This window comes from Helianthus annuus, chromosome 5 (genome assembly GCF_002127325.2).
Source record: "Helianthus annuus cultivar XRQ/B chromosome 5, HanXRQr2.0-SUNRISE, whole genome shotgun sequence".
Classification (NCBI taxonomy): Eukaryota; Viridiplantae; Streptophyta; class Magnoliopsida; order Asterales; family Asteraceae; genus Helianthus; species Helianthus annuus.
The window spans coordinates 140736304-140748743 of record NC_035437.2 but is presented as its reverse complement, the minus strand read 5'-3'; the positions used below and the strand labels follow the sequence as shown (position 1 = coordinate 140748743).

At 39.1% G+C, this 12440-nt stretch overlaps 1 protein-coding gene across 1 annotated transcript; it reads left to right on the top strand.

Annotated features, from left to right (window-relative positions):
- The first annotated feature begins 9968 nt into the window (after positions 1-9968).
- LOC110943697 lies at positions 9969-11855 on the top strand. The gene is made up of 4 exons (XM_022185432.1): positions 9969-10426; positions 10625-10725; positions 11427-11624; positions 11683-11855. Exons 1-4 carry the CDS (start codon positions 9969-9971, stop codon positions 11853-11855), a joined length of 930 nt encoding a protein of 309 aa, XP_022041124.1.
- Positions 11856-12440: the final 585 nt, after the last annotated feature.

The following is a 12440-nucleotide window of genomic DNA, read 5'->3' as shown; positions in this document are numbered from 1 at the left end:
ACTCAGTACATCCTGGTTCGGACAAGATGTACCATGACTTGCAAACTACGTATTGGTGGCCTGGTATGAAGGCCCACATAGCAACATACGTCAGCAAATGCTTGACTTGCGCGAGAGTCAAGACAGAATACCAGAAGCCGGCGGGTCTACTCCAACAACCAGAAATCCCGAAATGGAAATGGGAGCAAATTTCCATGGACTTTGTTACAGGGCTACCTAGATCTCAACGCGGAAATGATGCTATTTGGGTAATAGTAGATCGATTGACCAAGTCCGCGCACTTTCTGGCTATTAAGGAAACAGACAAGTTTTCTACCCTGGCGGAGATCTACTTAAAGGAAGTAGTTTCGAGGCACGGAGTGCCAACCTCGATTATTTCCGACCGAGACGCTCGATTTACTTCGGAACTGTGGCAAGCTATGCACAAATGCTTTGGCTCACGTTTGGATATGAGCACTGCTTATCACCCGCAAACGGATGGACAGTCCGAACGCACCATCCAAACCCTAGAAGACATGCTTAGAGCGTGTGTGGTCGACTTTGGCAAGAATTGGGAGAAGCATCTACCGCTAGTAGAGTTCTCTTACAACAACAGCTACCACACTAGTATTCAGGCAGCACCTTTTGAGGCATTGTACGGTCGTAAATGCCGGTCACCTCTCTGCTGGGCAGAAATCGGTGATAGTCAAATCACGGGCCCAGAGATGGTGGTAGATACAACGGAAAAGATTGCCCAGATCAGACAACGCATGGCGGCAGCTCGTGACCGTCAGAAGAGTTACGCTGATAAGCGTAGGAAACCATTGGAATTCCAGGTCGGTGACCGGGTTCTACTTAAAATCTCACCCTGGAAGGGTGTGGTTCGCTTCGGTAAACGGGGCAAGCTTAATCCGCGATATATCGGACCATTCGAAATTACCGAGAAGATCGGTAAGGTTGCGTATAGATTAAACCTGCCTGAGGAACTGAGTGCGGTACACAACGTTTTTCACGTATCCAACCTGAAGAAGTGTTTGTCGGATGAAACACTTGTGATTCCTTTTAAGGAACTAACGATTGACGAACAGCTACACTTTACTGAGGAACCAATCGAGATCACGGATCGAGTGGTCAAAACCCTCAAACGTAGCCAGATACCTCTTGTACGAGTTCGTTGGAACTCGCGACGTGGCCCAGAGTATACATGGGAGCGGGAAGACCAGATGAAGCACAAATATCCCCAGCTGTTCCCTAACGAAAATCCCAGCACTGAAGCTACGAACGAATTTCGGGACGAAATTCCAAACTAACGGGGGGATGATGTGACACCCCGTTGAAACGCTTTCACTTACACTAGCTTGACAGTGACTGCCTTAACTTTCGGGACGAAAGTTCCTAAAACTTGGGGATAATGTGACACCTCGGATCTTTCCGGATAATCTTTCGATGTAACTTACGTGTGTATATTTATTAAATGAAAACCCGTGAACTTTCGTGTTACATGTTATGTGTATCTACGTATTGGTGTATTTAGATATGTGTATATATATATATATGTGTGTGTAATACATATGAGCCGAAACCACAAGCAACCCGACTCGAGACCACGGTCTCGAGTGAACATTAATAATGGGCCGGCTAGGCCTTGGCCTTGTAGGAATTAAACCCAACCCGGAAACCCCCTAGCCCAACTCGGTACATTATATAAACCCAACCCCACCTCCCTTATCCATTTTTCACACTCATCACACTCTCCTCCCATCTTCTTCACTAAACCCTAAAACCCTAGAACATACTCGGCTTTAGCTCGGAACCCCCAACCGGAAGCTCGTTCATCGATCCATCATACCCGCACACCTTGAATCTATAACCGGTTAGTGGTTTTAGCTCTTTCTAGATGTTCATGTGTTAATAAGGTCACTAGGACAAATATATGTTGTGTGTTACTATGATTCTTGTGTATGGATGATGTTTGTTCGACATGTTTGTGTGGATCAAAATGTGTTAAATGGATAACCGGTTAGTGTTTGGCTTTAATATGATCCTTATTGGTTTGTGCTTGTTGATGTTGATGATTAAAAAGATGCTTGTTGTTTTGCAAATTATTGTGATTCCGATTTGTGTATATCTCAGTTTGTTAGGAAGTTTAGATAGATTGTGGTCATTATAAATGTATGTTTCGGATATGTGCTAATTGCTTGAATGATCATATCAAGGGCTTGATTATGAGGTTTTAAGTGCACGGTTTTGGGTTTTAGTAATATGTCTTTGTTTGAATGATTTTCAGTTTATTGCTTGAATGTTATGTAAAATGATGATGAACATGAAGAACAATTTGAATGCCTTTGAAATATTTTGAAATGTGTATATTTGATCTGTTTTGGCTAATGATCAGACAAACAAACATGTTTTAGTGGAAATGGTACAACATTTACATGAAAATGCAATTTCATTGGATAGTACAAGTCTGCAGGTTCTAGAAGGGATTGCCATGCACGTTATCACGGTTGCGAGTCGCAACCATTGGTTGCTACTCGAAACCACACATGACCAGCCGAAACCTCCCAGTTGCGAGTCGCAATCAGCACGCATCAAACCTGGTTGCGAGTCGCAACCACACCTGCTAAGTCGCAATCTCCGGTTACGAGTCGTAACCAAAACGTGACGGACCGAGACCGCAGTTGCGAGTCGCAACCTCGGTTGCGAGTCGCAACCACCTTAGTTTCGACTGGGCTGTTTTATGTTATTGGGCCTTGACTGTTTGTCTTGTTGTTTTGGGCTTCAACTGTTGGGCCTCCGATTGACTGGACTTCATTCTGATCTGCTACTGTATGTATATATGTTACTGTTTGTAGTTCTGCCTGTTAACTGTTTGTATACGTGCATGTTATACGTGTTTACTTGTACCCAACTTGACCCATGCTTGGTAACCATGCTAGGACGTGGTAACCAACGAGTTTAACCAAGTAACGTATCTTACCGAGCAACCCAAGGTGAGTTCACAACCTAAAAGCATGCGTCCCGGTGGTTTGGGACACGAGACTACAACAACCCTATCCCCTTGTAAAGGGGATACCGTATACATTCCTTCCCTAGTTATTGGGAAACAAACTTACTTTATCTTCCCTTGTATTGGGAAACCCTTTTTAGTTAATTACTGTTTATACGGAATGCAACTAACGGCACTAAACGCAACTCTATCACTCAAGTCCCTACTACATAATACCGATTAGTCGCCGGTGCCAGGCGAACGGGTTATTAGTTGATAGCGCTATTTAGGTCTTACCAGCCTCACACCGTGCCATGGTATGGGATCGGTCGTGAACTAATGTACTCAGGCATCCGTCAATGATGATAGAACATTGACATCGGGGCATCCTGCGGAAACGCAAACGGTTACCTAGTGTTCGGTATTGGAAAAACAGTTTAGTCGCTAACCTTTGGGGTAGCTCCCCATGGCATGTATAAACGGATATATTAACTGGTGAAACGAGTTTTTGGTAATTAAAACTGGACAACTAGTGAACTCACTCAGCATTATTGTTGACCCCTTTACTGCATGCTTGCAGGTGGCCAGTGACTGGAGCAGCTACTTGGGATGTGTAGTGGTCGTCTGCCCGTGTGTTGGGCATTTATTATGCTTACCTTATGAACACTGTTTAAAACTATTTAATTATGCTTCCGCTACTTGTTACTGTTTTAAACTTGAAACCTTAAACTCTGAACTTGATATTTGCTAATCTTATGGTTAGTAAGTATTACTTTAATATTAACCAATGCTTAGTATAATTGGTGGCTGGATCCTGGTCAGTCACGCCCTCGAAGCGGGTGTTATCCGCGGGTGGATTTTGGGGGTGTGACACTCAGCCTCTGTCGTTTTCCCTGAAACAAACACAGTTTTTGGTTTATAAACTTTTTCATTTTTATAATTTTTCGGTTGATTAAATCCAAGACCTTTCTTTTTGAAATTACAATTATAGTTTGGTTTCTTTTGGAAACTATAACCACAATTGTAACCCATTTTCTTGTTAATTCTTTGTTGGTCTCATGAACTGTATTGTTTAGGTTTTCCAGAAAGATTTAAATCTTTTATTTCAGAAATATTAATTTCTGTGATTTTGAAAACCTTGTTAATCATTTCAATTCTAACACTTCTTATTGGAAAAATCTCATCAGAATATAATTTGTCAGAACCTTTCAAAGTATATGCTACTTTGAATGGTTCATCATTCAAATTAGATTTTGATAGTAAAAACTCTTTATCATAAACCCGTTTGTCCTTTTTGATTGTCGGCTTTGATGCATCGGACTCAGACTTTGACTCGGGTTTGGACTTCATGTTTGACTCCTCACAGTCATCTTTCTCTAACACCTGATCGACCACACTTTTTATCAACTTTGACTCATGATCAGTGTCGGATGACGTGTACGTGACATCAATATTTTCTGGCAAGTTATCTGATGGCCCAGACTCCCATTGTAAGTTAATTGCCTTTTTGACTCTTTCTGAATTTGGATTTCGAGGCGAATATCCATTTTTGACCGGGGGCAGACATCTATTGTAGACCACACTTGGTTTCTTACCAGAAATTTTCTCTTCATCTTCATCTTTCGTCACGGATTTCTTTTCTTCCGAAGTCTTTACTTCTTCAAAAGTCTTCAAACTCTCCACAATCGGATAAATCATGTCAACAACAAAAGTAGAACATGAGTAACTTTCCAATAAACTTTTAACTCTCTCAGTTTCTATTTTTTGTGTTGCCAATTTCAATTTCAGCTCAGCACATTTCTTTATGTGAAAGTTGACATCATCAAGCTGTCTTATGTAAGCTCCTTTGAGTGTATTCATTGCAACAGCTTGTTCGCAGTTTGACTCAGTGTACTTGTTGATCTCTCTGTTCATTGTATCATATGATTCTTTCAATCTGTTAATATTGTGCAACAGTTCATTGTTTTGCTTGATCAAAGAATCACAGTTCAGACACTTTTCAGAAATTTTGATTGCTTCAGTATCAACTTTGATTTCAAACTCTGGAACGTCTTTAACTGTTTTGTTTGATTGGAAGAACTCATTTCTTCTCTTTCTCTCGGCTTCAGCTTCAGCTTTTAGCCTTTCTTCTTCTTCCTCTTCTTCAATCTGTCTCTGCTTTTCTTCTGCAGCTTCCCTAACTTTTCTTCATTTTTCAGCCCATTTCAGATCGTAAGCATTAGCAATGAAAGCTTTAACATTTGACGTGTCTTTGGACATTTCTTTGGCCATGAACTCTTGATCTGGGCAAAAATTGTCCCAGCTAAATCCTTCAGCCAACTTTTCATCATCTTGATCTGCCAAACACACTTTGCTATTTGTTGGAATGTAATTATCCCAACTGAAACCTCCATCCTTGCCCTGATTTACAAGACATGCTCTTTTTGAATCTTCAATCACCCTTCCATGTGCAGTTTGTGCTTGATGTTGTGCCTGTTGTTGTTGATACGGCTGTGGTGTGACTTGATGATAAATCGCCTTTTTGTGGTAGTCGTTGTTTCCGAAAAGATTTTGAGCTCCACTCGCTTCACGATTTGTGCACTCCCTCTTGAAATGCCCCTTTTCCCTGCAACGAAAACAAGTAACTTTATACTTATCAAAACCTAAAGTTGACACATGAGCCTCGCGAAAATCATCTCTGCCTGTAATTTGTTTGAACTTTTCAGCCCGTCTCAACACACTAGCCATGCACCATTTAATATCCATTAATTCCATCTCCTCGGCATCAATTTGATCGTAATCCTCTTTAGTGAGCATTGGATTACCGATCCTCCCTGCAACTAAGCCTCCATAGGATTCAAGCACGGTCACTAACAAAGACATGTGGCTTTTAGCAACTTCCTCAGTATAGTTCTGATCATTTTCCAGCTTTAAGGCAATATTGCATTGAAGAACTTTGCCACTCTTTGTTGTAGTGAACTGTGGATCATATTTCGGAAATGAAGAGAATCCTGTTGTGCTGCTTGATCCCTGAGATGGTTTTTCAGAAGAATCTTTTGCATTGTAAGCTGTTTCAACTTTTGGAGAAAAATTTGTCTTTTCACTAACACCACTTTTGAAATACAGACTGATGTCTTGTTCTCCATCGTAGTTCTTCATCCTGGCAATCTTTCTCTGCTCCATCTCTTGAGCTTCCAGGTGTTTGATGAACTCTCCCAGTGTTAGCTTTTTATATTCTTTTCTGTTGTTTCTCAGCATCATCTAAAAAGTTCCCCAGATTTCATGTGGTAGCGCATCTGCAAGTTTTTCAATCAATTCATCAGTACCCTTTTTAATACCAAGTTTTGACATATTTCTCACCAAGTTACAATATCTTTCGATAATTTGCTTGGTGTTTTCAGATTTCAAACCACGGAATAAATCAAATTCTTTCTTCATGAGCGACATTTTGTTTTTAAGCATATCATCGCTTCCTACAAATTTTGCTTCCAATTCGGTCCAGATCGAATAAGCAGTTCCATCATGTTGAAGCAAGATCAAAATGTCCTCTTTGATTGCTTGCTGAAGCAGACTCACCATCAATTTTTCATCTCTATATTTCTTTTTTTCTTCAGTACTCATTTCTCTAATTGTTTGCTGAATACCATTCGTTGTGGGTCTAACATATGGTTCTTCAGTGTGTTCCCACGCATCCAAGTGATAAGCTTCAACCCAATTTCCAAACCGTTCAGACCAAGCATTGTAATCATCAATATCCATGAGCTTAGGCGGTTTCTGAGAATTGGACTAGCAAAGGCATTGTAAAATTCGTTGTCCATTGATTAATTGTCCAAAAGTTCACAAATTCCAAGTTTTAGGCAAAATCAGAATCTTGGAGCGAAATTAACCAAGTGCTGTTCGAGCGAAATCCCAAAGTTCCACTGGAGCGGAATTAGATGTAATGTTCAACTGGAGCGAAATTACAATTTTGACTTCTTGAGCGAAATCACACTGTAGTTTGGAGCGAAATTACAAAGTTTGATTTTCGAGCGAAATTAGATCTGTTGCTTAGGAGCGGAACCTCGGTTTGGAGCGAAATCACACCGCAATTTCGAGCGGAATCAAAATGAACCCTTGGAGCGGAATCAAGCTTTTGGAGCGAAATCAGGTGCTGATTTCGAGCGAAATCACGCTGACGTCACATATCCGAGATACATTTCGAGCGAAATTAAGTAAAACTCAGATTTTATACCGATTTTAGCTTTGAAAATTTCAAGGGTTTATCAAAACATGATTACGCGTGATGTGTGTGAAATTGAGCTGGTTTTACTGTGAAAAATTTTTAAATTTTAAGAAGAAGGTGTAGAAAATCAGAAAACACATCTGAAATGGCAAGAACTCTTCCTCCTGAGCTCTGATACCACTTGTAGGATCGATTTCGGCCCTGAATGAGTCGATCAGAAGAGATCTTTGACAAAACAAGAGGCGGAAACTAATGTTTTGGTGCAATCTCAGTTGTATTCACTTTTAACTGTTGTTTTATTAATCACTGAATCAATTACAAGCTCTGACAACACTTCGGCAGCACTTCGTGGCAACCGGAATGACTATGACACAACTGACTTACTATGATTTCGCTCCTAAGAACCCTATATATAGTGGTCCTGATTTCGCTCCAACATGCAATGAACATTAGGAGCGAAATCACCTAATACAATTTCGGGCGAAATCAGTTCTATGGGTTTCAGGCGGAATCAGAAAGATGAGGTTTCGCTCCAAATGACAAGATGTCATTTGGAGCGGAATCACTTCCAAATACATGATCTAGGATTTCGTGCCCTGTTCTAGCCTATTCTACGCAAGACTCGATACAAGACGCAGGCGACAGACGGATGCACCAACAAAGTTAAAGTGAATATGGCTGAGATAACGTCAATACACTTGTTTCCGCCGCTTGTATTGATGAAAAACTCTTCTGATTGACTCGTCCGGGTCCGAAAACGATCCTACAAGTGGTATCAGAGCTCAGGAGGAAGAGTTCTTGCCATTTCAGCTGTGTTTTCTGTTTTTCTACACCTTCTTCTTCAAATTCGAATTTTTTTTACGGTAAAATTGGCTCAAATTTTCACAAGTTGCTCGCAATCATGTTTAGATAAATACTTATGAGTTTCACAATTAAAATCGACCTAAAATTTGATATATTTGAGGTTCCGCTTGAAATGCTTCTCGGAAAAGTGACGTCATACTGATTTCGCTTGAAATCAGTTTTTGATTCCGCTTGAATTGGATCTGGGTTTCGCTCGAAATAGAGGTTTCGCTTGAGAATCGACCTGATTCCGCTCAAAGGTTGATTCCGCTTGAAAAGTTGGGTTAATTCCGCTCAAAAAAGGGTTCCGCTTGAAACTGTGACAGATTTCCCTTAAAATATTTTTGGTGATTCCGCTTCAGGGATTATTTGTTGATTCCGCCTGAACTAGTGTGTTGGTTGATTCCACTTTAAAACAGATTCTTTGTTATTTCGCTTGAATTTGGGAATTTGAGAACTTTTGAAAATTAAAACATGGACAACGAGTTTTACAATGCCTTTGCTAGTCCTATTACAATCACTCAGAATGCATTGCTTGAGAATGAAACGGGGACTTCACAGAAACCACCAAAGCTCTTGGGTATTGATGACTACAACAGTTGGTCCGAACGTTTTGGAAATTGGGTTGAAGCTTATCATTTGGATGCTTGGGAACACACTGAAGTTCCATATGAAAGGCCCACAAGGAATGGTATTCAGTTAACAATCAGAGATATGAGTGCTGATGAAAAAAAGAAGTATAGAGATGAGAAATTGATGGTGAGTCTACTTCAGCAAGCAATTAAAGAGGACATTTTGATATTGCTTCAACATGATGGAAGTGCGTGTTCAATCTGGACTGAATTGGAAGCAAAGTCTATAGGAAGTGATGATATGCTCAAAAACAAAATGTCTCTCATGAAGAAAGAATTTGATCTATTTCGTGGGTTGAAATCTGAAAATACCAAACAAATTATTGAGAGATACTGTAACTAGGTGAGAAATATGACAAAATTAGGGATAAAAAAGGATACTGATGAGCTAATTGAGAAACTTGCTGATGCGTTACCACATAATACTTGGGGAACATTTCTGATGATGTTGAGAAACAGTCGAAAGGAATATAAAAAGTTAACATTGGGAGAATTCATAAAACATCTGGAAGCTCAAGAAATGGAGCAGAGAAAGATTGCCAGAATGAAGAACTATGATGGAGAGTAGGATATTAGCTTGTACTTTAAAAGTGGTGTTAGTGAAAAGACACATCTCTCTCCAAAGGTTGAAACTGCTATTAATGCAAAAGGTTCTTCAGAAAATACATCTCAGGGATCAAACAGCACAACAGGATTCTCTTCATTTCCATCATATGATCCACAGTTTAGTACGACAAAGAGTGGCAAAGTTCTTCAATGCAACATTGCTTTAAAGCTTGAAAATGATCAGAACTATACTGAGGAAGTTGCTAAAAGCCATATGTCTTTGTTGGTGACCGTGCTTGAATCCTATGGAGGATTAGTTGCAGGGAGGATCGGAAATACAATGCTCATGAAAGAGGATTACGATCAAATTGATGCCGAGGAGATGGAATTGATGGATATTAAATGGTGCATGGCTAGTGTGTTGAGACGTGCTGAAAAATTCATACAAATCACAGGCAGAGATGATTTTTGCGAGGCACATGTTTCAACTTTAGGCTTTGATAAATCTAAAGTTACTTGTTTTCGTTGCAGGGAAAAGGGGCATTTCAAGAGGGAGTGCACAAATCGTGAAGCGAGTGGAGCTCAAAACCCTTTCGGAAACAACGACTATCACAAGAAGGCGATTTATCATCAAATTACACCACCGTCATATCAACAACAACAGGCATCGCATCAGGCACAAACAGCACATGGCAGACATGTGATTGAAGATTCAAAGAGAGCATGTCTAGTTAATCAGGGCAAGGATGGTGGTTTTAGTTGGGATAAATACATTTCAATGGATAGTAAAGTGTGTTTGGCAGATCAAGACGATGAAAGGATGGTTGAAGGTTTCAGTTGGGACAATTTTTGCCCAGACCAAGAATTCATGACTAAAGAGAAGTCCAAAGAGATGTCAAATGTTAAAGCTTTTATTGCTAATGCTTATGATGAGTATTGGGCTGCAATATACAGAAAAATCAGGGAAGCTGAAGAAGAAAAATGGAGAAAGATTGAAGAAGAGGAAGAAGAAAGGTTAAAAGCTGAAGCCGAGAAAAAGAAAAGAGCTGAGTTTTTCCAAACAAGAAGAACAGTCAAAGATGTTCCAAAATTCGAAATCAAAGTTGATGCTGAAGCTATAAAAGTTCCAAAGAAGTGTATGAATTGTGATTCTTTAATCAAACAAAACATTGAGTTGCTACACAACATAAAGAGATTGAAAGAATCGTATGATACAATGAACAGAGAAATTAACAAGTACACTGAGTCAAACAGTGAACAAGCTGTAGCAATGAATACACTCAAAGGAGCTTACATGAGACAGCTTGATGACGTCAACTATTACACAGAGAAGTGTGCTGAGCTGGAACTGAAGCTGGCAACACAAAGAATAGAAACTGAAAGAGTTAAAAATTTATTAAAAAGCTACTCATGTTCTACTTTTGTTGTTAACAGGATTTATCCGATTGTGGAGAAATTGAAGACGTTTGAAAAAGAAAAGACCTTAGAAGAAAAGAAGTCCGTGACAAAAGATGAGGATGAAGTGGATATTTCTGGTAAGAAACCAAGTGTTGTCTACAATAGATGTCCGCCCCCGGTCGAAAATGGATATTCACCACGAAATCCAAATTCCGAAAGAGTCCAAAAGGCAATTAACTTACAGTGGGAGTCTGTGTCGTCAGATAACGTACCAGAAAATATTGATGTCACGTTCACACCGTCCGATACCGATCATGAGTCCAAGTTGATAAAAAGTTTGGTCGATCAGGTGTTAGACAAAGATGACATAGAGGAGTCAAAACCGAAGTCAAAATCCAAGTCAAAGTCTGAGTCCGACACGTCAAAGTCGACAATCAAAAAGGACAAACGGGTTTATGATAAAGAATTTTTACTATCAAAATCTAATTTGAATGACGAACCGGTCAAAGTAGCATATACTTTGAAAGATTCTGACAAATTATATTCTGATGAGATTTTTCCAATAAGAAGTGTTAAAATCGAAATGATTAAAAAGGTTTTCAAAATCACAGAAATTAATATTTCTGAAATAAAAGATTTAAATCTTTCTGGAAAACCTAAACAATACACTTCAAGAGATCAACAAAGAATTAACAAGAAAATGGGTTACAATTGTGGTTATAGTTTCCAAAAGAAACCAAATCATAATGGTAATGTCAAAAAGAAAGGTCTTGGATTTAATCAAACGAAAAATTATAAAAATGAGAAAATTATTAACCAAAAACTGTTTTTGTTTCAGGAACAAGTGCTGAAAAAGAACAAAAGAGTTCATTCTGGAAAGAGACAAACAAAGAATTCCTTGCGAAGAAGCAAGAAGAAATAAAGAAAAGTTTTGCTCAGAAGAAGACAGAGATGACAACCTGTTTTCAATGCAAAACAGTTGGTCATATTACTAGAAATTGTCCAAAGGCAATACAGACAAAACAGGGAGTCTCTGGTAAACTTGAAAGAAAAAGTTATTGAGAAAACTGAACTTACAACCAGAAAATTTACAGGCTTTGAAAATTCAACCTTTGAGACTGGTGAATGTTTAAAGAATGTAGTAAAAAGAAAAGAGAATCTGAAAAATCAAAAATGGGTTGTTAAGGGTTCAGGAAACAGTTATGGTGATGATTCTGATTTCACAAAATCAGAGGAGCCACGTGTTGTAGAAAAGGTTGAGAAATAAGTTCTGACAGTGGATGATGTGAATTTTCCACCATTGAATGCTAAAAATTTGAAATCTAAAATCGGAAAAGTTGAAATTTCACATCAATTCTTTCCTAAAAAGAAAGAATTAGATATTGAAAAAGCCTTTAACCCTGCTGTGAAAAATTTTTTTGGAAAAATGATTGAGGGGAAGGCTAAAGGGGTAAAAGAGTTTTATCAATTAAAAAGGAAAGTTGGCACCCCAAATGAGACTGAAAAGGTTACACCCAAGGAAGGTCAGGCTTGGGTGGATATATTTTTCAAAGAGTAAAAACCTGAATTGCCGGAGCTCCCAAGTTGGTATTCGCGGAGCATGAATCGGCATTTTTCTTGTAAATGTTTTGTTTGAGAAATTTACTATTTTTGGTTACTGCTGGACTTGCCAGAACTCCCAGGTTAGTAAGTGTGGAGTAGGAATCGGCACCTTGAAAATTCAACCTACAGATGGTGATTGGTTGAAAATGTTTGATAGTTGATCTTATAAGTGGTTAATCAAGGTCATTAAGTTGAACTTGATTTAACTATCATTCAAAAGTTTTGGTAAACAAAGTGATGAAGTGACCCC

Excerpts from the sequence above, each read along its gene's own strand:
- LOC110943697 (XM_022185432.1), top strand. The coding sequence starts at position 9,969 with ATGGATAGTAAAGTGTGTTTGGCAGATCAAGACGATGAAAGGATGGTT. Across the intron at positions 10,427-10,624 it reads ATGAACAGAGAAATTAACAA|GATTTATCCGATTGTGGAGA; the intron begins GTACACTGAGTC and ends TGTTGTTAACAG. Across the intron at positions 11,625-11,682 it reads GACAAAACAGGGAGTCTCTG|GCTTTGAAAATTCAACCTTT; the intron begins GTAAACTTGAAA and ends GAAAATTTACAG.